Source organism: Mauremys reevesii, linkage group 16, assembly GCF_016161935.1.
Source record: "Mauremys reevesii isolate NIE-2019 linkage group 16, ASM1616193v1, whole genome shotgun sequence".
Classification (NCBI taxonomy): domain Eukaryota; kingdom Metazoa; phylum Chordata; order Testudines; family Geoemydidae; genus Mauremys; species Mauremys reevesii.
In genome coordinates this window covers 13,521,402-13,547,872 of record NC_052638.1, presented here as the reverse complement: position 1 = coordinate 13,547,872, position 26,471 = coordinate 13,521,402, and the positions used below count along the sequence as shown (strand labels likewise).

At 40.9% G+C, this 26,471-nt stretch overlaps 1 protein-coding gene and 1 long non-coding RNA gene across 3 annotated transcripts in view; one reads left to right on the top strand and one right to left on the bottom strand.

Annotated features, from left to right (window-relative positions):
- SLC6A2 (solute carrier family 6 member 2) overlaps nt 1-26,471 on the top strand; it is a 103,739-nt gene that overhangs the window by 28,054 nt on the left and 49,214 nt on the right. For both annotated transcript variants that reach the window (XM_039503335.1, XM_039503336.1), the window contains exons 3-6: nt 3,226-3,357; nt 7,889-8,126; nt 22,453-22,591; nt 23,978-24,112. In XM_039503335.1, the coding sequence (XP_039359269.1) occupies nt 3,226-3,357; nt 7,889-8,126; nt 22,453-22,591; nt 23,978-24,112 (644 nt within the window). The remainder of the gene's footprint in view (nt 1-3,225; nt 3,358-7,888; nt 8,127-22,452; nt 22,592-23,977; nt 24,113-26,471) is intronic.
- The window catches only part of LOC120384507, a 146,148-nt gene continuing 138,726 nt past the window's right edge, over nt 19,050-26,471 (bottom strand). Inside the window, exons 5-6 of the long non-coding RNA XR_005588921.1 lie at nt 22,439-22,561; nt 19,050-19,939 (exon numbers count right to left, since the gene is read on the bottom strand). This is a non-coding gene — a long non-coding RNA (uncharacterized LOC120384507). The remainder of the gene's footprint in view (nt 19,940-22,438; nt 22,562-26,471) is intronic.

The following is a 26,471-nucleotide window of genomic DNA, read 5'->3' as shown; positions in this document are numbered from 1 at the left end:
ACCCATGTAACACTGCCCTGGGGTGGAGTTTCTCCTGGCCTGTGTCATGGAGCCACAACATTCATACATACACACCTTCTCTCATCAGTACCTCATAGTCAAGGGTGTAGAGGGCAAAGGCAATGCAGTTGAGACTGGCTTTTAGCTTTGTCATAGTCAGGCTGACACAACATGGATACAATCCTATTCTCCTTTGAAGAGTCCATCAGACAAATATGGGGTCCAGTTTAAAACTAGGCAGCAGTCCTGTTGAACATATTAGGGATGACATACTCAACCTTCTCCATAAACTCAAACTGTGCCCGAAGCAAGCTTTTTGGAGATCAAATAGAGCTTGGTTAATTTCTTTTCCCGGTTATTTTTCATTATTTGTGCACCTGTGTGCTTCTGGGCTTTGGCTGGGAGTGGAAGAGGAAATGTGAGAACAGTGCCAGAAAGGCCAAACTTTTGCTGTTTTCTGAAGCTGGCTGCACCAGAAGTCTCATGAGATTTCCAGATCATTTTTGGAAACAGATTCCTTTCAAATAAGGATCAGCATTTGGTTGTTTGTCCAGACTTTGAAAATTTCACCCATCACCATTATAAATATATTTACATGAAAGGGAACTCTCTGGTGTGAGATAATGCTCTATCACGTAACAGCCTTTTGTTGAAAATGACACCATAACAAATAGTGAACCTCTCCAGAAGAACCTCATTAAACCTGGGTTCACTTGCAGCCTAATGGGCTTGTTTGTTTAAGTATCATTTAAGTACAAAACACTTCAGAGTTCAATCAACATATTAGTCACACTTTGAAAACACATATTTTAACTATGATTTAATATTTATGTGCATTACACAGCCTTTTTTATTAATTGCTTCAAACAAAAACATTCCTGCTCAATATGTACTGTTCTGTTTTCTACTGTCTCTTGACATTAAAGTTAATCAAATAGCTCTTTGTGAAAACTCCTACAAGAAGTGCCTCTCCACAACATGCTAGGTTTGTGAGTCAGTTTTACTCATTGTAATACTGCCCAAAACAGAAGCATTGTGTTTTTGAGATCATCACTCACAAGATCTCTGAAAGTATAACACCTAATGTAATTTAGATTTTGGCCATCATGAGAACAATATATCCTATACTAGACTGTGTTTCAACACTTATTGCAATTCAGAGTTATTAGAAATCAGTGGGAGTTGGGCACCTAAATATCTTTGAAAATGGATCCCCAAATTCTTATTAAATTGTAACAGCTCACAATAGCATTACTACTAGAAAAGTACATACGATCAGCACTGAATTATTATATTTTTATTACGGCGACATGTAGTACCCCTGTCACTGAACAAGACTCCTTTGTGCTAGGCACGGTACAAACACCGAACAAAAACATGGTGAAAGATATAATGTATTTCTGCTCTTATCTAGTCATGATTTGTCTGCAAACTATGTTTAAATTTATTTATTCTGTGAATATTTCTTGGTCTCTAACTGTTTCAGTTTTCAAACACTGTACTCTTGATTGCATAGCAGATTTCCTTTCCATGGTTGGATGAGCTGCATAATCCTTTTGAATTCGATTTCTGCTGTGACTAAAAAATGTTTGCTTTTCCATTTGTGTTCTTCAATATTCACTTGAAATTCATTCTCTGAACACTCCTGCTAGTTATTTTATTAGAATATTTGTGGAAAACAAACACCAAAGCCATGCAAGCTTTTTAACTATGATGGAGTATTTGCAGAAGTTTTTTTTGTGTTTTTGCTTTTTTAAGGTATTCAATCAGCTCTACTTATTTTCATGTTTTGGACAGTTGCACCAACACTTTAAGCTACATTATAGGGATAGATTAAACACACTTTATTTTAGGTTTTTATTTTTAGAAACTTAACATTTTGCCTTGCAAGGGAAAGAGTTTTCAAGTACACAAACTAGTACAGCAGAGCATGATGCACAGAACCAGGTTTACACCTTTCTTTTATTCCCAACAGTTTTTGTTGTTGTTGTAGTGCATAAAACCTCCACAAATGTAATTTGGATGGTTTATTTATTCTTTGATTATATGGGTCATTTAAACAGGTATCTCCCACTCACCCTAATTACACTTAGGTGTATAAATTAGCCACATACTGATTAGAGAATACATTTCTTTTCCTAGGGAGAGAAGTCATTCTGGATATGTATTTACTCTGCAACCTAGTTAGTACAAGAATCCAGCTGTAATTTATTTTCACAAATTATAAAAGAATTAAAGTTTTCTGGACCTAGTTATGCAATAAAAATGAGAACCACATTTTGATAACCTCACAAGTCCATGGTCTGTGGAACACCAGGACAGAATGTATTATTAAACATGACAAATGCTGTAATTGCTTTATGGCTTCACCTGAGGATATCCATTCCTCTGGGAATCTTTAGTTTCTGTGGTTTAGCTATCATGGTGTGATATAGCTAAGAAACGTTCAGATCAATTCTACATTAAATTATTTACTTTTTTTCCTTTGCAAAAAAAATCTTAACATACAAATGGCTTAAAACCATTTTTATGAGTAGCACTGACACAACAGGATTTGCCATTTATTAAGGATATGTGTGTGCTGAGAATTTGTGGACTAATGTCCAAAATCAAGTCAGGTTAGGCACCCCATGAAGATGAACATGGGGCATGCCCTATGGTTTGTCATGTTGCGATGTAATGGAGTGATAGTCTGCTTACAAATTAAAGCAAGACAATTGTGGCCTACAGACATCCTGCATAGTGACACAGCATCAACAAGCAGTTAGGATATCCTGCCTGCCACAGCAGAGGAGCCATTTCTTAAAGGAGGATGTTTAAACAGTCACAATAACACACACACTCTTTATACTTAAAAAGAACAAGGAGTACTTGTGGCACCTTAGAGACTAACAAATTTATTTGGGCATAAGCTTTCATGGGCTAAAACCCACTTCGTCGGATGCATGCAGTGGAAAATACAGTAGGAATATATAGATATATACACAGACAGAGAACATAAAAAAAATGGGTGTTGCCATACCAGCTATAATGAGACTAATCAATTAAGGTGGGCTATTATCAGGAGGAGGAAAAAAAAAGTTTGTGGTGATAATCAGGATGGCCCATTTCCAACAGTTGACAAGAAGGTGTGAGTAACAGTAGGGGAAAAAATTAGCATGGGGTTATAATAAACCATAATAAAAGCCTAGATTTCAATGGCTGCTTGTAATTCTCTTTTTCCAGGTGCCTTTCTTATCCCCTACATCCTCTTCCTAATCATTGCTGGAATGCCCTTGTTCTACATGGAGTTAGCACTGGGACAGTACAACCGGGAAGGGGCTGCTACAGTGTGGAAAATCTGTCCAGTTTTCAAAGGTATGTGCCAGGCCTCCACTTGGTTTGAGGAGAAAGTGAAGGTTTTAAACAAGTCTGATAAAAATAGAAAGGGTCTATTTTCTTCTTTCTTAGATAGCATGAAAGTTGATGGCCTATTTGATAATCTAAAGTCCTCTTGTGATGACAGAAAAAGCCAAACACAGGAAAAAGCAGGAAAAGCTTCCGGGGGGGTGGGGAGGGAAGAGGAGAGTCTAGTTCAGACTCCTTGCTCATTGCAGTTTTAGGTCTCTGTTGAAACTCCATCAAGGGTGCCAATTAAAACCATTTGTTGTGGCTGTTGTTTCTTGTGATGTAAACCTCTCATGTTAAACCCTTTGGAAACACAGGTTTAAATCCAAGCAAGGTCCCGTGAGCCCATCATGCTTCTAACATAGATAAATCAGGTTTTACCGTTCAGTTTATTCTCTAAGGTTTTCTTTTTGAAACCTTGAAAGCCTGGGGGATTAAAACTGACTATGGCCCAGATCCTCAAAGCTATCTAGGTCCCTAACTCCCACTGGAGTTAGATGCCTAAATAGCTTTGAGGGCCTGGGCCTAAAGGTCTCTTCCCCCTCTCCCCCCATTGCACTGCACACTGTACATTAGGTGCCTACATTTTCTCCATCAAACAGGTGGCTGCATTCCAGTGGCATCTTTTGTGGGCGTGTAGATGTTTGTGTGGGTGTTGAGATATATAGTTCAGTGTTTGTGGCATCCTTCATGTAAGATGTGATATGCTTTCAGTGTAAAATATTAATACTTTATAAGGACCCATCAAAAAAGTGCCAGCTGGCAGTGATTTTGGATTGCTCCCATCCTGTACCCAATTAGATCCATCTAGCCTCCTAGATGAAAGATTATGCAATTCAGACCTGTGTGAAATGACTGAAAACTAACCCAAACCCACAACATATGTACTCACCAGGCTTCTTGGTTCTCTTAGAAGCATAAAGGCTAGACAACATTTGTAAAACAATTGGTGAAGGGTAATGAGCTTCACACTGGCAATCTCCTCTTGGCTGAACTGGAGCTTGACTATGGGTTATCTTGAGCTAATTTTAGGCTTTTATTGTTGTGTTGAACTCTTGTAGAGTGTTCCTTTTTGTGAGGGTTGGAACTTAAAACCAGGAGACAAGTGCAGTTTTACTGCATTCTGCTTTGAGATCTTGCTTTCAATTGCACCCAAAACTTATAGTGAAGTTTTGAGATGAACAGACAAGCACCGACAGACACCTAATTAAAAGTATGCATGAAACCTTTCAAAATATCACTGCTTAGTTTTGCCCATTCCTGTTATCCTGTTACTAAACCCATGAGCGATACTCCTTCCAGGGGCGGCTCTAGGTATTTTGCCACCCCAAGCACTGCAGGCAGGCTGCCCTCGGTGGCTTGAGGTCTCTGGTCCCACGGATTCGGCAGCACGCCTGCGGGAAGTCCGTCGAAGCCGCAGGACCAGCAGACCCTCCACAGGCATGCCGCCGAAGGCAACCTTTCTGCTGCCCTCGCGGCGACCAGCAGAGCGCCCCCCACAGCTTGCCACCCCAAGCACGCGCTTGGCATGCTAGTGCCTGGAGCCGCCCCTGATTCCTCCCACCCCCAGAATTATGACATCCCTAATCAAAAAAATCTCACTATTAGCGAATTTTTATTTTATTTTAATGGCAATGGGAATTTTACTTGTCAGAACTATAAAATCTGGCTTGGAGGATCTCACAAAGTTTGATCCAAAAACCATTCAAGTCAACGAGAGTCTTTTCACTGACTTCAGGCGTGACAAGAAGATGAGAAAGGAAACTCCAGATTTATTTCATGTTTAGGATTTCATTAACAATCCAGCTGTTTTTTAAACTGAGATTTTTCAAGTCTGCCTAAGTGTGCATTAGAATCCATTGCTAAATGTTTGTATTACTGAATAGTATAATACAAGGGACATAGAATATTGGATTCTAAAAGAATAAGAAATATTGTTATATTTTAAATCCCAGCAATGGTATACAGTTAGTAAAGTTTCAATCACAGCTTCTGATAAGAGGCATAAATATATTTCAGTACTTTGTTAAATACACCAGAGTTCTTTTGATATATCTCTGGATTAACAAATCCATCACTGGCATGGTCTACCCTCAAATCAGGGCTGGCTCCAGGCACCAGCGCAGCAAGCAGGTGCTTGGGGCGGCCAAGGGGAAGTGGTCTTTGGTGGCAATTCGGCGGCGGGTCCCTCGGTCCCTCTTGGAGGGAAGGACCTGCCACTGAAGTGCCGCCGAAGAAGAAAGCAGTGCGGTGGAGCTGCTGCCGAAGTCTTTTTGTTTTTTTTTTTTTTCCCCTGCCACTTGGGGCTTCAAAAACCCTGGAGCCAGCCCTGCCTCAAATTTATAATAGTTTCTCCAAATAAAAAAGCACTATAGTGCTAATTTTAGCTCTGAATAATATTGCTATGAAACCTAAGACTCTAAACTTAATGAAGCACTCCCATAAGGCAAGGGATCAAAAATGTATCTTGTAACCTTTACAGCACAGCCCATTTGCATCACAAGACTTTACAGGGTTTATATTAGCAGCCTGGGTGGGACAAAGTTAAAATAAATAAAAGGCTGGATCCAGAAACAATGGAACAGATTAATGCCTGGATTTATCCTATTGTTGTCAGTGGAGTGACCCTGGGGCTAGGTTTGGTCTAGTTCCTTTGAATTTTCACATTAAATTGAAACCATTTTCTCTACAGAACTGTGGAAACAGAATATGTGCCTGGGGTGTTTAAAAAAAAATCCCCCATTTCAATGCAGTATACAGTCTTTGTGGTGGGTATGTACATTCTAACATACATCATCTAGGGAGGTTTCCACTGCTTTCTTTACTATCATTTATCAATATAGTTTCACTGCCAAAATGCAGAAGCCATCCAAGCCCCATGATTTTTAAGAGTTTCAAGTTTTTCACCACTTTTTTGCTAGAAGTCAGAGGTAAACAAACTGATTCCTATGTAAAACATTAGTTAACTTTCTCCTGACCAACACAGAGCATGCTTGACACAATTTACTCTTAAGAGTGTTGGCTCCTAAGGAGTTGGCAGCTACTCCTTACATGAATTAAAAACCTCTTTCTATTACATAATGGAACAATAGTCTTGTGGCAGTTTCACAGACCATCTGCCCAAGTCCCTGGTACTCGATTTACAGCAAGCTGGGTCTTCCTTGGTTTGTCAAGGTGCATAAAAACCTGGTGGCATGTGATTATTAGTGAGAATATCATGCCATTAGCAGCATCACATTTTGGGACTGACTAAAAGTAGAAATGAAGGCTTACACTTAGGTATTGAGATACCATAGTGATGCTGCCTGTTCAAGACTGGATAGTCTTCACCTATTAGAGATAATCCAAATGGCTTAAATGTAGCATCGTTAAACACTGCTGCCCACTGAAGAAAGAAACTGATGGCACTGGCTGAAGCAGAGCAAGCGTCTTTGCACAATTCTGAGAATGAACCTCCACTCTCACCTGCTGTTAGTACCAGAGTTCCCTCTTAAGATATGTGACCGTGATGAATTGCTTACAAGGGCCCGTTTTTTCATGGTGAGAACAAATGTTCACTGAAGAAAGTCTGCACCAAAACTCCAAACATACCTCGTGAGATTCCAAAGAAACCCAGATCTACACGGGCCAATAGGGAATGTGGAGGGTGGAGTTCACTCCAGGCTGGAGGCCCCCTACAAGGCCCTGCATACTATTTAAGGATTTAGGGTTAAATTCTGCCCTTAGTTACACTCTGCCGACCCATTGAGGCGATACAGTAGCATGGGGTGAAAGTCAGGGTAAAATTTAGCCCGAAGGTTGAAATTCACCATGGTTTGACAGGTCAGCTGAATGTCCAGGACTCACTTAAATCCCTCATTGGGGGTTCCACAGTCTCCACACACCTTGCATAATCTGGAAGGAGTTTTCATGTTAGATTCATGTAAACCAGCGCAGAGCATGGCAATGGGGATACGCCAGGAGAGAAAATCAATCTGTCGTCATAATACTGTTTGCAGGCTGGGATGGGCAGCAGCCACTACTGAGGCCCACAGATGGGAACAGATACTTCACTGCAGCCCCACGCTCTCGCCTTAACTGTATGGGGAGGGAGGTGGATTACACTGAACCTGAACTTCACTCAGGTGAAATGAATCGCCCTATTCACACAGGGCTTATGGCCCTCTGCACTGCATATTTCCCCTATGAATACAGAGCTGGATCAGAGCAGAGCGTTGTCCTTTAATAGCAACGTGTCTAGTTTCCAGCAAACACAATAAACTTTATTAAACACCAGTCATGGAATTATTATTTTAAACGGTCAGTTTTTGTGTCCAGCCACTATATTTATAACCCTTTGCTAAGTCCTTACAAAATGCTAGGCAAAAACAAGCTTGTGTTTAGGAACTGCTCTTATCTAAACAAACAAACAAAAAGCGTGGTTTAGCTTTCAGACAATACGGCTGGAGTATATTGTTGTATGTGAAATGCAATGTATAATCTAGTTTTCCTTTGTCTTTAGGTGTAGGCTATGCCGTGATACTCATAGCTCTTTACGTGGGTTTCTACTACAACGTTATCATAGCTTGGTCTCTGTATTATCTGTTTTCATCATTCACATTTGAGCTTCCCTGGACAAACTGCGGCAACAGCTGGAATAGCCTAAACTGTACAGATCCCAAACTCTTCAACGCCTCGGTGCTTGGCAATGGCACCAAGTATTCCAAGTACAAACTCACTCCTGCTGCTGAATTTTATGAGTAAGTGTTGAGTTGCCTTTGCTGTTGCTTCAAATTTCCAGTTTAGATGAGGTGTTTGTTCATATGTCTCTAAAAGTCTCTCTCTGGTGAGGGAGCCTGGCCTAGGGGACAGGATCCTAGACTGCGAGTCAGGAGACCTGAGTTATACACCTGGCTGTACCACTGACCTGCTGTGTGACTTTAGGCAAGTCACACTTTCCTTCTGTGCCTCAGTTTCCCCAGTCCAGCTAAGTGATGCCACTAAGTGATGTGGAGTCAGAGACAAAGCACAAAATCTCTGCCCCGCCCCCTGCCCATGTGCAGCTTTTTTTTTATTCTACACCAAGGTGACACTTGTGTTAAGCAAAGGAACAATACATACAGAATAAAACTGTCTGAATAGTTTGAAACTAATCATTTACCCAACAAATTTTGCTTCTCTGCTTACCAAATATCTCTGAGCAGGTCTTTTTCCTTTGCTGTTTCAGCAGCTCAGTGAAATGGGATGAAGTGCAGCGCAGGGAGGAGATGGTAGCAGTTGCAAAACATAGGGCTTGATTCTGTTCCCATTTAAGTGAAGCTGAGTTCTGCTGTTGATGGTAACAGGATCAGAATCAGTCACATAGGCAATCATTAGGCTTTCAGACACTTCAAACTAAAAGTCCTCTTCGGGTGTGTAGTGGTAACAGGACCCATTGCAAATGGAAATACGAATGACTGATGAAAATACAAAACAAGAACGTCTGAGATAGTAGAGCATCAGTCTCACTATGAAAGATTGGGTTCTGGACCCCTCTCCTCTTCCAGGGAAAGATGTGATTGAATTAGTGAAAGGGGAGCACTGGCTGGACACCAGACTAATCTCATCAACTGCTAAATTGGTTCAGACTATATTAATGAGTATTTCTGTTGTGTAATTGTAACCATGGCAATGTATATTTATCTAGTGAGCACTGACCATGTTCTCAACACTGGGAACAGTCATCATTCCTCCCACAAGCAGCCTAACCTGTTCAGTGTGGCATACCTGGCTGGACTACAGTTGGGATCTTGTGGGTATGTGGTTACTGCACTGACACATTGACTCTCTTTTCCCTTTTAATGTTAGTACATTTGAACAGTTGGGAGTAGCATAGAGTACAACTGATGGGCGAAGATACAGATTGGCTACACTCTATACTTTGCAAGAGTCTACTGAGTAGCTGTGATGGTATAAAGCAACAGAGACTCCTGTGGCACCTTTAAGCCTAACAGATGTATTGGAGATGATGGTATAGGAACTTGATACAATGCTGAGTAATGTCAGCCAGGAAATTGGCCTCTTCCCTACAGAAAAAAAACTTTTCTCTTAGTATTGTGGTTAATTACAGCAAAAAAATGCAGTAAATATTATACACTGTAGAATATGCTATTAGGGTGAAAGAAGAAGAGATCTGAACAACCTGGGAACACTTCCAAGTGGTAATTACACAACTTCTAATGTTAATGTCATTTTAGAAAAGTTTCCTTTTAAAACTTGGGTGTATTCTTGGAGTCAGATTTGTTTGATTTATTTAGGTGGGAGCTAGGCATCTAATTTGCTTTAAAAATCTGGCCCTCAGACTTGTTACAACAATCATCATAGTCATCTTACTTGCCCGGTCTACTTCTATATTACTCACTAATTGACTAGTAACCCTTGGGTTCTATCCATTTTGCAATAACATCTTATTTAGAGTTAGGAATTGTTGTGGTTCTCTCTGAATCAAACACTCACCATTTTTCTAGGTAGTGTGATATCCGACAGCTTTCAGCCTGAGTGAACTTTTACTGCTCTATGAAACACAACTCAACTTGTGACTCTGCTAAAACACAAGACTAAAAGTCAAGAGATTTGTGTTCTCAGCTCTGCCAAGTAATGTATATCTCTGGTGGGATTTTTAAAAATGCCTAAGTGAATTAGGAACATACATGGCATTTAGCTTTTCCTGGGATTCATAGTCCTAAAACTTGGGTGTTTTTGAAATCCCAATGCCTGTAGTTACTAAGAAGTAAATTTATAAAGCTGTGAGGGGTTGCAAGTGCTTTTAGTGGTTTAAGGTTTGTTGTGTTGGCCACTGTGTGGTACAGATAGTGGTAAGAACAGTTATTTAGGGCAATAGTTTTGCTGTGGGAGGTTTCAATCTCCCTTTTGTGTTTTGGTTTGTCATATGGAGAAACATTGAACTCTCACTGGGGAAAATAGAAAAGAAGCAAAGATCCATTCTGTGATCGGAGCATAAGCGAACAAAGCTACAACTCCTATCCAGCCTCCATATTTTTAAAGCAGGCTCTAATGAGGCTGCTGTTCTGGCACATAAAGGGGACAAACCTGGGTGTAAGCTCTACACTCTTTTGTGCCACTGCTGCCAGGGGCGGCTCTAGACATTTTGCCGCCCCAAGCACGGCGGCACGCCACGGGGGGGCGCTCTGCTGGTCGCCAGTCCCGTGGCTCCAGTGGACCTCCCGCAGGCGTGCCTGCGGAGGGTCCGCTGGTCCACGGCTCCACCAAAGCCACGGGACCAGCGGACCCTCCGCAGGCATGCCGCCCTCCTGGACCAGCAGAGTGGCCCCCGCGGCATGCCGCCCCAAGCACGCACTTGGCGTGCTGGGGCCTGGAGCCGCCCCTGACTGCTGCTTAGAATCATAGAAGCATAGAACTGGAAGGGACCTCAGTAGGTCATCCAGCCCGGTTCCCTACACTCATGCTAGAACTAAGTAGTAACTAAACCATGCCTGACAGGTGTTTGTCTAACTTGTTCTTAAAAACCTCCAGTGATGGAGATTCCACAAACTCCCTAAGCAATTTATTCCAATGCTTATCTATCCTGACAATTATGAATTTTTTCCTAATGTCCAACCTAAACCTCCCTTGCTGCAATTTAAGCCTATTGCTTCTTGTCCTATCCTCAGAGGTTAAGAACAATTTTTCTCCCTCCTTCTTGTAACAACCTTTTATGTACTTGAAAACTGTTATCATGTCCCCTCTGTCTTCGCTTCTCCAGACTAAACAAACCCAATTTTTTCAATCTTTCCTCATAAGTCCTATTTTCCAGATGTTTAATAATGTTTGTTGTTCTTCTCTGGACTTTCTCCAATTTGTCCACATCCTTCCTGAAATGTGGCACCTAGAACTGGATGCAATATTCCAGTTGCAGCCTTATCAGCGCAAGGTAGAGCAGAAGAATTACTACTTATGTCTTGCTTACAACATTCCTGCTAATACATCCCAGAAAGATATTTGCTTTTTTTGAAACAGTGTTACACTGTTGACTCATATTTAGCTTGTGATCCACCATGACCCCAGATCCCTTTCTGCAGTACTCCTTCCTAGGCAGTCATTTCCCATTTTTTTTATGTGTGCAGTAGATTGTTCCTTCGTAAGTAGAATATTTTGCATTTGTCCTTATTGCATTTCATTCTATTTACTTCAGGCCATTTCTCCAGTTTGTCCAGATCATTTTGAATTTTAATCCTACCCTCCAAAGCACTTGCAACCCCTATCAGCTTTATAAGTGTACTCTCTCTATGCCATTATCTAAATCAGTGGCTCTCAAACTTTTTTACTGGTGACCCCTTTCACACAGCAAGTCTCTGAGTACGACCCCCCCACGTACATTAAAAACACTTTTTAAAATATTTAAACACCATTATAAATGCTGGAGACAAAGCAGGGTTTGGGGTGGAGATTGTCCGCTCATGACCCCCCATGTAATAATTTCGTGACCCCCTAAGGGGTCCTGACCCGCAGTTAGAGAACCCCTGATCTAAATCATTGATGAAGATATTGAACAGAACTGGACCCAGAACTGATCCCTGCAGGACCCCACTCAATATGCCCTTCCAACTTGACTGTGAACCACTGATAACTACTCTCTGGGAACGGTTTCCAAGCAGTTATGTACCCATTTAGGGTTATATTTCCCTAGTTTGTTGATGAGGAGGCCATGCAAGATGGTATCAAAAGCCTTACTAAAGTCAAGATATGCCACATCTACCATTTCCCCCATCCACAAGGCTTGTTACCTTGACAAAGAAAGCTATTAGGTTGGTTTGACATGATTTGTTCTTGACAAACCCATGTTGACTTATTTTCTAGGTGTTTGCAAACGGATTGCTTGATTATTAGCTCCATTATCTTTCTGGGTACTGAAGTTACGCTAACTGGTGTGTAATTCCCTGGGTTGTCCTTATCCCCCTTTTTATAGATTGGCACTATATTTGCCCTCTTCCTGTCCTCTGGAATCTCTCCTGTCTTCCAGAAATGTTCAATGATAATTGCTAATGGCTCAAATATCTCCCCAGTCAGCTTGTTGAGTATTCTAGGATGCATTTTATCAAGCCCTGGTGACTTGAAGACATCTAACTTGTCTAAGTATTTTTTTATTTGTTCTTTCCCTATTTTAGCCTCAGATCCTACCTCATTTTCACTGGCATTCACTGTGTCAGACACCAATTGCTACTAAATTTTTTATATAAACAAACAAAAAAGGGCAATTAGCATTTCCACCATTTCAACATTTTCTGTTGTTGTTTTTCCCTCCTTGTGAGTAATGGTCCGACCATGGCCTTGGTCTTCCTCTTGCTTCTAATGTACTTGTAGAATGTTTGTTTTCTTCTTACCCTTTGTCTCTAATTAGTTTAATCTTTCCTTGGCCTTTCTAATTTTGCCCCTACATACTTGTGTTGCATGTATGCTTAGCAACAAAGCTGGCTTAAATAACTAGCTGGAGATCTGGAGTAGGGGAACCCTGCAGTCATACGACTGACAGAGCTGTCTGTATACCTTCTGCTCTTGGCTCCTCCCAGCAATGGGGCATTCCAGGGGCTGAGGACAGAGAGATGTGCTTCAGCACCCCTGAGATGGTAGAATGACTCTGGGGGAAGAGGGGAGGTCCTATTTTAACTGGGGTAAGTTCCAGAGCCGTGAGGCACCACTGACTTAACTGGAACTGATATGCATCTCCTGAGAATCTAGTTTAGTGGGGGGAAGCTCATACAGTTAATTGGTTTGCACAGAAACACAAGATGTCATTTCCCAGCAATACAAGTTAGTAGATAATTTTGGTTGAACTCTCCATTTATGTCTGCTTAATACCATGTTTTATTAGACAAATTCTGGTTCCAATCCTCCAGTCTCCAACCAGGCAAAATTCCCATTGACGTCAATGGGAACTTTGCCTGAACATGGACTACGGGAATGGGCCTTCTGTAGTACCTCATTAGAGATGGTCAAAATAAATCATAACACTTATCTTGCCTGATCTTAAATGTACAAATAAGTTTATGTAATCTGCTTCTTTTATTCTTCCTATCACATGCCAGTAGTGGAGTGGTAGGGTTCACAGCTTATGCTCTGCTGCTGGGAATAATAAGTCATAAGAGAAATCCAGCTAGGAATAAAATGTCAGCCCCACATTACTTTAGAGACATGTATCACTTTAATTCCTTATCCTGTGGTTTGGAATTCACCCTGGAGAATGCAAACTGCCTTTCATCCGCTTTAACTTTGTTAAAATAAATCATAAAAAAGTTACCACTTAAGAAAGTGCCTCAGTGGAATAAAAATTGTTCCCAAACCTATCTTACTTATTCAAACATTTTATCTGAATATAGACATACTGTATCTTTGTTCTCTCCCTTCTTGCTCCTTGGAAGGTTTTGTTACCAAACTGTCAGCAATGCATTGAGCTACAGCTATTTTCTCAGGCCTTTAATCCTTTTCTCCTGTGTAATAAAAACATGTTTTACAAGCAAATTTTCATGCCCCATTCAGGGGAGCAAATTCACTGAATGTATACAAGGCTGCCCAGATATGAGTAATTAATTGTAAAATGGCTAGGTAAGCAACCACATGGAAGTTCAAACAAGCGTGAATCAACACAGTCCACATCTATTATACTTATGAACGTAGATGTATGATGCATGAAGTAACAGTTTTCTGCAGCACATTAACTCCGCATCTGAGAATGTAATGACAGAAATCAAAATTGAAGTAACTTAACTTTAGTTGGCCAACTGCATGTTTAGTGGGTTGGACTGTAATTCCTAATAGGAAATGCCATAACAGATCAGACTAGTGGGCCACATAGTCCAGTATCCTGCCTCTTGCCAGAGGCCAGTACTAGATGCTTCAGAGGAAGGTGCAGCAAACCCCAGTGTGGACAGTTATGGAATAAACTCTCTGTAGGAGAGAATTTTTTCCTAATCACCATAAATCAGTAGTTTATGTAATCCCTTAAGTATGAGGGTTTATCCCTTAATTTTTGTAGCCTCTTAAGTAACTGCAGATGTGTGTATGTGTGTGTGTGTCATATATATAATGACGCATGCACTCACACACACACACACACACAATGTCTAACCCTTTTTTTTAAATCTTGCTGAATTCTTGCCCTCAATTTCTTGCCAGTGAGTTCTATTTCTTCAGCATACATTGTTTAAAATTGTGTTGGCTTGCTCTGTTGAATGTTGACTAACACAATCCTGTTAGCCTTCCATTCAATATAACAGAACAGAATTAGGTATCTCACTTAAAATTGTTTCAAGAGCAAGTGTCAGCAATTCTGGTCATAAATAAAATGACATCAGAGGCCAAAATCCAGTGCTTAATTTGTGCCACGGCTGATTCCCGGCGCCTTTGGGCTTGGAGGTTCATAGCTCTGGCATCTCTGGGCTTGGCGCATCAATTATGAAATAAAAAAATTGCTTGAGTCCAGGCACCTCTTTAAGCAGTGCCAACAATAAATGAAAAGGGACAGTCTGATATTCTGTTGATTATGTTCCATAAGGAGAAAAATCCTAGATGATGCTAGGCTGAAAAAGGGCAGGAGTTGTCAGCAACTTTCACTCATATTCCAGTTTAGCAGGTAACAAGATCTAGTTCATAAGTGTGTACATCATTGTTCATGTTTGAACCTCTTAAAGGGTTTTTCCCTGATCTCCTGCTGCAGCCAGATCCAAAATACAAATCTGAGGGTTTGGTTAGGCAATAGAAAAGTCCATAATTTTCCTGGATCCCTAATTTAATCACCTCTTTGAAATGGTCATTGCAAAGGAGGGATTTCCAGATGTTTCTGACAAAGGTTAGGGATGGGTAACACTGGGGAGTTCCTCTTCAGAGGGACTCATGCAAACACTAAGCTTGGTTCTAGCTTTGTGTGCCTGCCCATGGACCTGTTCCAAATCCATTGAAGGCAATGAAAAGACTCCAACTGACTTCAGTGGGTTTTGGATCAGGCCCCATATTGAATAATGTATCCAGTGAATCTTGCCATCTTCTGCCATCAGATGAGCCATAATCAAGTTACCTCAGGTTTCTTAGCTATTCAGAAGCATTCAAGAAATATTTTAGTAAATTGTTTATAAGCCCAGGAACTGACAGTGAACAGTTCTCTGTGAGTATTGTACATTTGCTATTTTAACATGTTAGACATTTTGAGACAGTCAAATAAGTCAAAGTCACATGCTATTGATTCTTTTCTCTGGTTGGATGAGTGTGCAAGCCCTTCTGGTACAAATAGTGGTGTTCAGATTTAAAATCGCTTTCCCACAAATACTCTCATGCACAGCTGGGATATTTGTTTTCCACAAGAATTCACACCAGTAAAATTTGTTTGATGCCTGCTCGTAGAAAGGGGAACACAAACGAAATGTGAGTACAAAGCAAACCAAGTCATTTACATGTGCTTGCATATTCTTAGGAAACTCATACTTGGCTAGCTCTGTTTGAAGGGTTCATAAGCCTCAGCAAACCTGATCTGAATGTAGATTTTATGGCGAAACCTGAAACTAGGGGACTTAGTAACATCTATGCTAGTTTAAGTTTCTAGTGGGGCTCCAAGCAATGCTATATTGCAAAGAGTCAATATCAATAGATCACACCTGTCCTGCATGCAATACACTCATTTTCCATTAACTTCTGGGAGCAATTCAAAGTGTTACTTTTCATGAATAAAGCCCTGTGTGGTTTGGTAAGAGTATCTGGCTCTCTGAGCGACTGCCCTGTAGAGGATTACAACAGCTGAAGTCAGCTCTAGAGTTCCTGTTGAGTTTCCCTAGATTTGAAATCTTGACAACCTGAGCCAGAGCCTCTGTATGTGGACTTTCCCCAGCTTCGTATGAGAGCGAACTTTAGCCATAAAATGAGCATGTGTGTGTTCATGTCCTTATCATGCAGCAGTCAAGAGCACTGGGCCCTGCTCCTGCAATGAGCTCCATCCTGGCAAACCCCTGTACTTGCATTCAGCCTCACTGAAATTAGAGTCTCCATGCAAGCGCCGGTTTACCTGTAGCGAGCTCATTGCAGGATTGGGACTTTGGTTAACTGACCTGCATGGTAAGAGTTTACAAAACTCTTAGTCAAGGAATACTCCATTGGCAACCACAAACGAATACATACCTGGGAGCACATGAATTTTCCTGACGTGCCCTTGCTGCTTTGCTTCTTACTTCTAAAGAACTTGGACATAGGCTAACTTGCCTCACTTTGTGCATCTGCTATTCATTAGAGCAGCCAACGGGTTAAACCAGAATGTTCTATTTTTATTTGCAAACCACAGGAGAGTTGGTGCAAAAATCAGATTTAACAAGCAGCTGCTTCAAAGTGCAGCGTAAACTTTAATGTGCCTAAGCATTGTACACATAACAAGGGAGGCCAGTATTAATAATTAAATGGCAACATTAAGTAGAGCAAAGACTTCCGTGGTTTGGGATTAATATTCTCTTTCTGTGAAAAGTTAAATCCCAAAGCAGCCATTTATCAGCTCAGGATTAACATTCATCAGAACCTAATACCATTTCATTTAGATCAAGCAGCAGTTCATAATATACCAGCCAGGGCCATTGATAAATTACCTGTCTCTGTGTAGGTACTTCCTAGAATACATTGTACATTACACATTTAAGGAAACCAGCACCAATAATTATTTAAAATTATGACCACAACCTGATGGACACACCCAGGTGACTCTTCCAATTTCAGGAATGAGCACAATGAACACATTGCAAATTGCATTATAAATGTCATTAGCAGGGAGCAGTAATTTTAGTTTTTGTAGTTTACATACGGCAGTCATTCTCAACCTGCAGCCATGGGCCACTTGTGGCCCAATCAGCACACATGTGCAGCCCATGTGACATCCTGAGGACCTGTGTGTATGTGTGTATGCATATGTGTGGATGCAGCCCACATAACATACAGAGGGCTGCATATGCGGCCCACAATGGTAAATAGGTTGCTAACCACTGACATACACTATATACCGTAAGTCCCTCTAGCATCTTCTAACCAGGATGGTTGTCTGAACTTAAAAATTAAAGTGATAAAGAAATTAATCTAGATCAGAGTAGGGACTAGGACTCTTGGTTTATTCCCACCTGTCTCTCTGTTAGGTGGTTCTATTGGCCTTATTGCTCTGTGACCCTGGGAAAGTAAATTAAGCCCAAATTTTCAAAAGCAAGACCCCTAATTTTAAGTGCCACAAATTTGGGGAGGCTAACTTGACAAGTCTTTAACGTCCCAATTTTGGAGGAACTGGGCCACTTGCAACTCCTAGAGACATATCTATAGGTGCCTATACCATAACCCACATAGCCTAAAACTACTTGTCCTCATCAGATTTAGATGTCAAAAGTTTTCCAAACATCACTGCATCAGTTAATATCCAGAAGTTTATATTTTCTAACATAAGGGCTAGAAACATACTTCTGTTTTTAATACAAGCTTGTCAAAACAAATGACTTTTTTGCCAAAATATCAATTCATCAACAAATCGCTCTGAGGACAGATATATTTTGCCATTGAAACCTGCCTTTCTGTATATTGTGTACGTGCATGTGTGTGTAAAATTCCTGCCACGGTCCAACACAAATGCAAACCAATACCTCTTTCAACTACAAAATTGAGGATGGCTGTAGCTGGTTTCACTCAGAGACTGACTGGCCATGGCTCGACAGTCCTTCCACCCCCAAAGTCCGGAGATGAATTTGCCTGGAGGTCAGCGGGTCCAGCAGTCGAGCTGTAGCCTGTAATTCCCCAGTGCTCCAGGGTTCTCCCAGTCGGATGGAAGAGGGGGATGAAGTTAGGGGGACCTAGGCCCTGCCTCTGCATCCCGCTACACACCGGGACCCAAAGGGTAGAGATGTGGAATGTCTCCATCACCTCTTCCTGGTGCACCTTCCTGGCATCACTTGGGCTGTTTCCTATTTCCTCCCACTCTCGCTGCAGTTTGGTGTGTGGCTGCAGCCCCCTCCCCCTCTAGAAGGGAGTTCCCAATCAGTGTCAGCAGCTCAGCTGGTCCAGCATTCCCCAACTCTCTTCCCCATGTTCATTTATTCTCTCTCAGCAGGCATCGGGGGAGGGAAAAGGATCAGGTCTTTACCCGCCCAATTGGGGTCTTACCCACAGTCCAGACCCTTCTCCTGTGGATTGTTCTGTCCCCAGGGCTGCAAACTGGCTTCCTCCCTTCAGCCATCCTCTCCTCCACTCTCTCCCCCTGCTTGACTGTTAGAGTCCCCCTCTGAGCAGCGAATCCATTTGGAACATGTTCCACAGCTGCTGAAGGGCGGGGCCCTTTTGACCCAGTACTGCTCCTTCACTCCCTTAGGCCTGGTCTACACTATGGGGGGGGGGGTCGAACTAAGGTACGCGACTTTAGCTACGCGAATAGCGTAGCTGAAGTCGAACTACCTTAGTTCGAATTTCCTACCTGTCCAGACGCCACGGGATCGAATTCCGCGGCTCCCCCGTCGACTCCGCCACCGCCGTTCGCAGTGGTGGAGTTCCGGAGTCGACAGGAGCGCGTTCGGAGTTCGAACTATCGTGTCTAGATTAGACGCGATAGTTCGAACTCCGAGAAGTCGAACTCTCCACGTCGACCCGGCAGGTAAGTATGGACCTACCCTTAGTCTCTGTGTCATCTATAAACTGCATCACAATGGCAAAACAAGCCTTTTAATTGAACTTGGAATTATCATTGGACATGGATTGGAAGCATAGCCTCCATTTTAATATACTCAAGTTGATCTGCTTGTACCCTAATCTCTTATACTTGCAAAGTACAGCACTGTGAATCTCTTAGTAAGAGTTAGTCACACAAATAAGCTACTAAGGAATCTCTCCATAGGATTTGGTTCTACAAAGGGCAATACCACTCTATCATTTTTGTGTTTTTCTCAGACTTTGGCTTAAAAATATTTGAATGAACAATCTAGTCATTTTCACATCTGGATATGAAGTTTTCTTTCTATGGAGTTTGGTTTCCTTGTTATGCTTTAATACTTCAACAGTTCCATAAAGGACATGGTCTCAAAATAGCTCACAAAGGGGATAATGATGGACTCAAGTCAGAGGTGACCTAATAAAAATACCTAACTATTATTATATTGCACTTTTTATCCATAGATCGCAAAGCACTTCTCAAAGGGGTTAATATCACTATTCCTTTACAGATGGGGAAAGTGACAATGAAAGCTGTGAGTGTAAATGCAGGACCGGATCTTGGCTTCTTGGGATCCAGGATCTGCGATTGGAGAGAACCTAGTTGTATTATGGAGGCAGAACAGAAGGGAAGGGTGTAATAAATAGCTCACTGCTGCTGGCCAGTTGTCTTCTGGTTTCAGTTGAGATGAGTGGCCTCACGTGGATGGAAATTCAAGGATTCAGGTGAGGGAGGGGAAACAAGAGTCCATCCAGGAGGAAGTAGGGGAGTGAAATCTGTCCAGGAAGAGCAAGCCGAAGGGAGCAGGGCAGGTAGGAGGAGTCTGCCCATGGGGAGAACTGCTTTCCAGACACAAAATTGCCGAACGTGCTGCTTCTAAAATAACAATAAAAGGGCAAACATAAAATCTCCCTGAGAGAGACAGCGAAGTCCCTGACAGTAATATCCTCCAGCCTGAAACCCCTTCCTACCTCAGCAGATAGGCAGGAAGACTCTGCAGGCCTGATTATATAGTAGTTTATAGCCCTGACAATGCAAAGCGTCTCAAAGGTGGTGCAAATGTAATTTCTGGCCACTTTAAGGCCCCTTTACATTGCCAGAGTGATGTAAAGTAGCCTTAGTGTAAATTACAAGAATTAGGCCCTTTGCATCTGCACCCTTGACAAGAAACTGGACTAGATGCACCACTATGGCAATTCTTGTTTTCCTATCTGCAGGTTCCTCAGTCGTGTTTTCATGCTGTTCCAGCTGAATACCGTTGGCCTTGAGTTCTGGGGTCAGGCTGCAATATTACAAAGCCTAAAAGTTGTACTGATTTATCAACTCTTCTTGTGTCTTGCTCAGCCTAATGTAATGAGTCCCTTATCTACTCTCTAATTGCTCTTCTCTCCCCCCCGCCCCCCTGTAATAATATGGTAATGTTTTTCCTCTCTTTTGTTTTTCATCTTCCATCACTTTTTCTTAGTATTTTGTCTACCGATTTTCATTACTATCACTGGTTATTTTACTACATCTTCTGACTTTTGCCTTCCTTTGTCATCTTTCTCTTTGGCTGTCACTAATCTGACAGTTTACTTGTTTTGCTAATGGAGTTAGAGAAATATATTATAAAACAGGAGTAGTACCACTCTCAGCAAGTTTCACACTCTGTCCTCCATTGGGTAGTTTTAGATGTAGACCTGCTTAGACAGATTAGTGGCAAAAAAACACCAAATAAATAAGTTGATTCCATTAATACTGTGTTTTGACAGGTTTCTGGATTAGTTGTGAATCAATTAAGGCTTTGAGAAGAGAGACAGGTGATGACAGGTCTCACTTGAAAATAAATATTCCTGTTTATGTTCACTCAAGCTGATGATATTTTAAATAGGTCTATAGGGCTTATGTTACCCCAGAACACATTAAATGACAGGCTCAAAAGCACATCTGCACAATGTTGGAGGAGATATGGAATTGTTCTTCAGTTGGTGAAGAAAGTTGTCCCTGTCCAGGAATGGACTCTGGTCATTTTGCATTACTCTCCCAGTGCCAAATGGCCATCCACCCAGATGCTTCAACCCTGGAGAATCTCATGTGTCAGGGAATCCTCAAATGGCCTACAGCAGCTGTGAAGTCACCTTCCTCATCCTTACAGTTGCTACAGGGAGAATGGTTAGGAGGACACCCTTAGTCCAGCTGATCCCCAGCTGCCTTAACATTAAATTGCTGAGGTTTAAGAAACAAACAAACAAAAACCTCCCCCATGTTATGATTCTTTTTCCTGATGAAAGGAACAGACCTCTTGGAATCAAGCTTCCAATGCAACTACTTATAAACCCAAATTTGAAATGGCTCTTTTGGCAAATGTTCCTATCAGTAAGATCATTTGTGAGAATTTTCATGGAAAACAATCACCACTGAAGCATATTCGTTTAAAAATTCAAAAGAATATTTGGGAGAAATGAATGTTCAATGAGAACAAGGCATGCAGGATCAGGTGTAACTTCTCTGAATATCAAAGACTTGAGGTGGGTTCCATTCATTTAAACCTTTGCTCAAAATGTGAGACTTTGTGGGTTTATTCTAAAGAATTTATGTCCCTAAATTTGGCTGAAGAATTTTTTTTTGTTCAGCATCATAAGGACTCTATCTGTATATTTTGTTAATGTTTCTGCAGGTCTTAGCACTCGTTCTTAAAATATAAACTAAAGCTCATCTTTTAATTTCTAAAAAAGAGAAGATTCTCAAATGGGCGTCACATACATACTGATCCATGCGCTTTCATTCCTTACTTGTTATTGGCCCTACAATGAAATAAAAACAGAGCAGCTGCCTACTGCAACATGATACTTTTAACAGCATTTTTCATCCAATTAAGACTGAAATTGAAGAACCAGCCGAAAGATTATGGCAAATCTTTATTGGATATGATGAGCTAGCAAAACAAAACAGTTATATTTATTTAACTTCCCATTTCCTCATGCTGTGGTGACCCAGATTTCTAGTTGACATTGGCTTAAGTGAAATCTAGAACTGGTCAAAAATTAGGGGAAAATATTGGTGAATATACTGTATACACATACATATGAAAATTGACATTTTTTCATCAATTTCAAAATCTGAAATATTTCAACCAGCTGTCCGGCTGGAGAATAAGGGTTTGTGAGTGTCCACACATTCATTTTATTTTCTGTGGTTTTATCAAAATAGAAAAAAATATTAACTTTTTTGTCAGTTGAAATATGCAAAATGTTGACCAGCTCTAGTAAAAACTAAATCAAGCAGAGAAGCCACTGATGTTGTCATTCAGCTTTCATGTCTACTTGCAGCCCACAGGATGAGAAGTACTAAGCAATGACCTGATGGTGGTTTTGTTTGTTTTTTTGTCTCTCTTACCCTCTTCTGTCTAGACGAGGTGTACTGCATCTGCATGAAAGTGGTGGAATCCATGACCTTGGCTCGCCCCGATGGCAGCTCTCGCTGTGCCTCTTGGTGGTAGTAATAATTCTTTTCTTTAGTCTGTGGAAAGGAGTGAAGACTTCAGGAAAGGTAGAGTTAATATTGCTCTTGTATCTCAATATTGTTCTTTGTCCTTTTTAGAAAGTGACTTTTTGGGGGGTGGAGGGGAATAGGGGTTGTAAATCATTGTACCTAAGGATGCCACTTATACAGAGATCTACAGCTTTGGTCTATCTGTTCTAGAAAGTGGAGTGGACATTTCAAATACAGGTCCTGTTTTATCTGACTCAACAATTATGTCATCTTTGCTCCAGTGATGTCCAGCATTGCAAAATTCTGTTAGCTTTTTAACTTTAACTTTAAGTTCAGTATTAGTGGCTTGATATAAAGCCCATTAAAGTCAATGGGTCTTTCCTTTGACTTCTGTTGGCGTTGGATAAAGGTTAAAGATTGTCTCTCGTTATCTGCAAAACTTGCTTAAAGCTTTCATTGTATTTTTAAGGGCCTTTGCTTTTATTAAATAAACATCCATTCTAACTTAAACACTTTATCACTTCCAAAGGTTTCAGCAATTATTCTTCGAAGTACCTCAAGAGCTGAAATAAAACCACCTGGATATTTACTTACACACTATTTGGATATTTTGAAATTAAGACATTAGACCTTGACATAACTCTATTAACTTGTTTGAAAAGGAGTTTCTAGCTTCCAAAGCTCAGAATATTTTTGATTTTGATAAATTAGCTACCACCTCAACAGTTTTCATCAGCTAATGTTCACATACCGTGGTTTAATTTCAATCATGTGGTCCAATGCACAGCCTTTCTTTATTCTTTCAATGCACAGCCTTTCTTTATTTGGCTTTTCAATTACAATAGAGTTAAACCACCATTTATGCCACATATTTTCAGTAAATGCCAGCATTTCCTCATTTTCATGTTGATATTTTACTTAATTGATAAGAATAAATGCAACATTTCTTGACAACGTCTGGTGAATGACTCAATCTCAACGTATTGTTTGCTTCCAGAAATCCTAGCTGTGGAGGACATCTGACAATTCTTGCTGTCTGTGGTTGCTTTTGTATATTTCTATGGTATTTGCAGCAAATATCTGCTCATGTCTACTTACACCTCTGGAAATAATTCACAGTGAGCTTGCTCAGAAGTTTAATATGACCATTAATAATACAGTCATTCCACTGCTGACATATAATCTCACTTGTCTAACCCATCTCATACTTTCACATACTACCTATCTTTACTTGTGGGAATTTTCCTAGTCTGTGTGACCGGTAGCTAACAGTTCTTTTGTGCTAGGACAACGTCCCTTATGATAAACAATCAAGACGTCCTCCAGAGAACAGAAGAGACAAATGCAACAAAGGAACAGCCGGATTCTCCAGTATGTTTATAAAACTTCCTGTTTGTGTAACAGTAGGTTAATTAACATTTGGTGTCTGTTTGTCCCCTGCAGGTTGTGTGGATAACAGCCACTTTGCCTTACGTTGTATTATTTGTATTGTTAATCCATGGAATCACATTGCCTGGTGCATACAATGGAATAAATGCTTACCTTCACATAGATTTCAGAAGGTTAAAAGAAGCTACGGTAAGTTATCTCCTCCATCTTCGCTTCCTATAATGAAATAATAGCACTCACAGAACCTCCTAACTTTTGTCCAAGTTAATAGAAATGGAAGCTGTTATTAAATTATTAGTGTTAGTTTCTAAAAGGATGTATTTATGTTTGTTGGCACATGAACATTACTCTAGTTTCTCTACTGTGATGAGTTTCTGGCTCTCTGATGGTGAGGAGAGCATCAGGGAGCCATATCAGGATGGATCTGTACAATTCTGGGCGTTGGTACTGGTAGAATAGTCTAGGGGCTACTTCAGCTTATTCCTGCTTCCAGTGGTCCCTAAGAAACTGTACATGTTTTGACCACACACCCTACCTATGATGACATGCTTCCTGTCTGGCCATGGGGTGGTACAAAGGCTCTGTGCCAGTTGAGAGCTCCTGCATGCTGGGGAAATAGTTGGTAAGATCTGGTTATTTTCTGGCCCTTTATGCTGAGCAGTTGCTAGTAGAAGATAATGAGCAGAGAAGATTGAAATTTTTCCATTGAAAAAAATGTCTACAGAAAATAGCTTTTAATTGAAAATGAAAATTTTCATGGGGAAAAATCATTTTGGATTATGTTTCCCAGTTTGAATAAAGAACAGGAGTACCTGTGGCACCTTAGAGACTAATACATTTATTTCGGCATGAGCTTTCGTGGGCTACAGCTCACTTCTTCGGATGCATAGAATGGAACACACAGACAGGAGATATTTATACAATAGATATTTGTATAAATATCTCCTGTCTGTGTGTTCCATTCTACGCATCCTAAGAAGTGAGCTGTAGCCCACAATAGCTTATGCTGAAATAAATTTGTTAGTCTCTAAGGTGCCACAAGTGCTCCTGTTCTTTTTGCGGATACAGACTAACATGGCTGCTACTCTGAAACCAGTTTGAATAGGCACTTGAAATTTTGGGTGAGTATCTGAACTGAGGTTTGGTATTGAATACCTTACTTGTCAGGGCCATTCCAGTGCAAGCCATTTTATTGTACTTTATAATGACTGAGACTTTCAGTAGTAAGGAATTAGCAACTTGAACTACATATGTTTATAGCTTTTCCTTACATTGTAAGCCAGCCTAAGCAAATGTGCCCACATGAATTCAATTTGTAGTCAATATAGTCCTTAGCGCCCTGAGAACATTCAACCTACTATATATTAGAATAACTTCTGCCCTCAGCCCACAGTATTAAAAAGATGTGCAAGTCAACTCACACAAATTCGTTGTGAAATTACCAGCCTTTCCAAAGCTCCGCAGGGCAGTAATTTAGTGATCACAAACAGATTTTATCCCAGGGCTTTTTTTGTTTTTCGTTTTTTTGTTTTCTACTTAGTGGAGAAAAAAGAACCAGTGCTTAAACAATGGCATCCCCTTGGTAAGACCAACTTGAAAATGTTAAGTGCTTTTCAAATAGATACAAAATAGAAAACTGGAAAAACACAAGAAGAACAAACAAATTGGCATGAAAACACTTAAAGAGAGGCCCATCACAGTTAGAAAAACTAGACAAAGTTAATACGAAGCCTGAGTACCAAAATCCAGGATTACTACATGTGTTGTAATCAAAACAGCCTCTCCACTCCCTTTTTTGGGGGTGGGGTGGGGTGGGGTGGGAATGTTAATTTTATCCGCTGTGTGCAGCAGCCAATGTTCAGGTCTCCTCATTGACAGTAGGTTGCAGTATAGCACAGCACATCTTCAAATCTGAGCCCACTCCACTTTGGGGTGCTTTGAATCCAGATCCAAATAGTACAGCTTGAGCCATATCTGTCACCAAAGCAATGTCACGCCCATCATACAAGAAATGGACTATACAGACACACACCCGTTACTGTATATTACACAATACAGGGGAAGGGGCGTGAGTGATTTCATTTTCCTTAGTATTTTAAGTGATGTTTGGAAAACAATAAATATTCAGGGCCAGATCCTCAGCTGGAAGTAAATGGAGCTATGCTGACTTCACGCCAGCTCAGGGTCTGGTCCTCAAATTGTGTTCTGCATTTGCAGACTATATTTGTGTATTGCTTTTTGGGGATTTAAGTTTACACAGCTGCTATTTGGCTAGCCACAAAGATATTTGTTTGAGACCAGGTTTTCCAGATTACTTATATAAAAGAGACAGACAGACAGACAGAGAGAATGCTTGCAGGATGATGGAAGACAACTTACAAGGAAGAGGAAAGCCAAGTTGCCTTCTTCTTTCTGCAACCCCCTATTGAGGAGCCTGGGGCCCCTGCTGGCTCTACTGAGTGTTTGTGTGCTTAATCCTTGTTATTGGGCCTCTGGGAGATTTGACAGCTGCCCGAGTACCAGTTCAGTGTGTTTCTGAAAGAGCCTG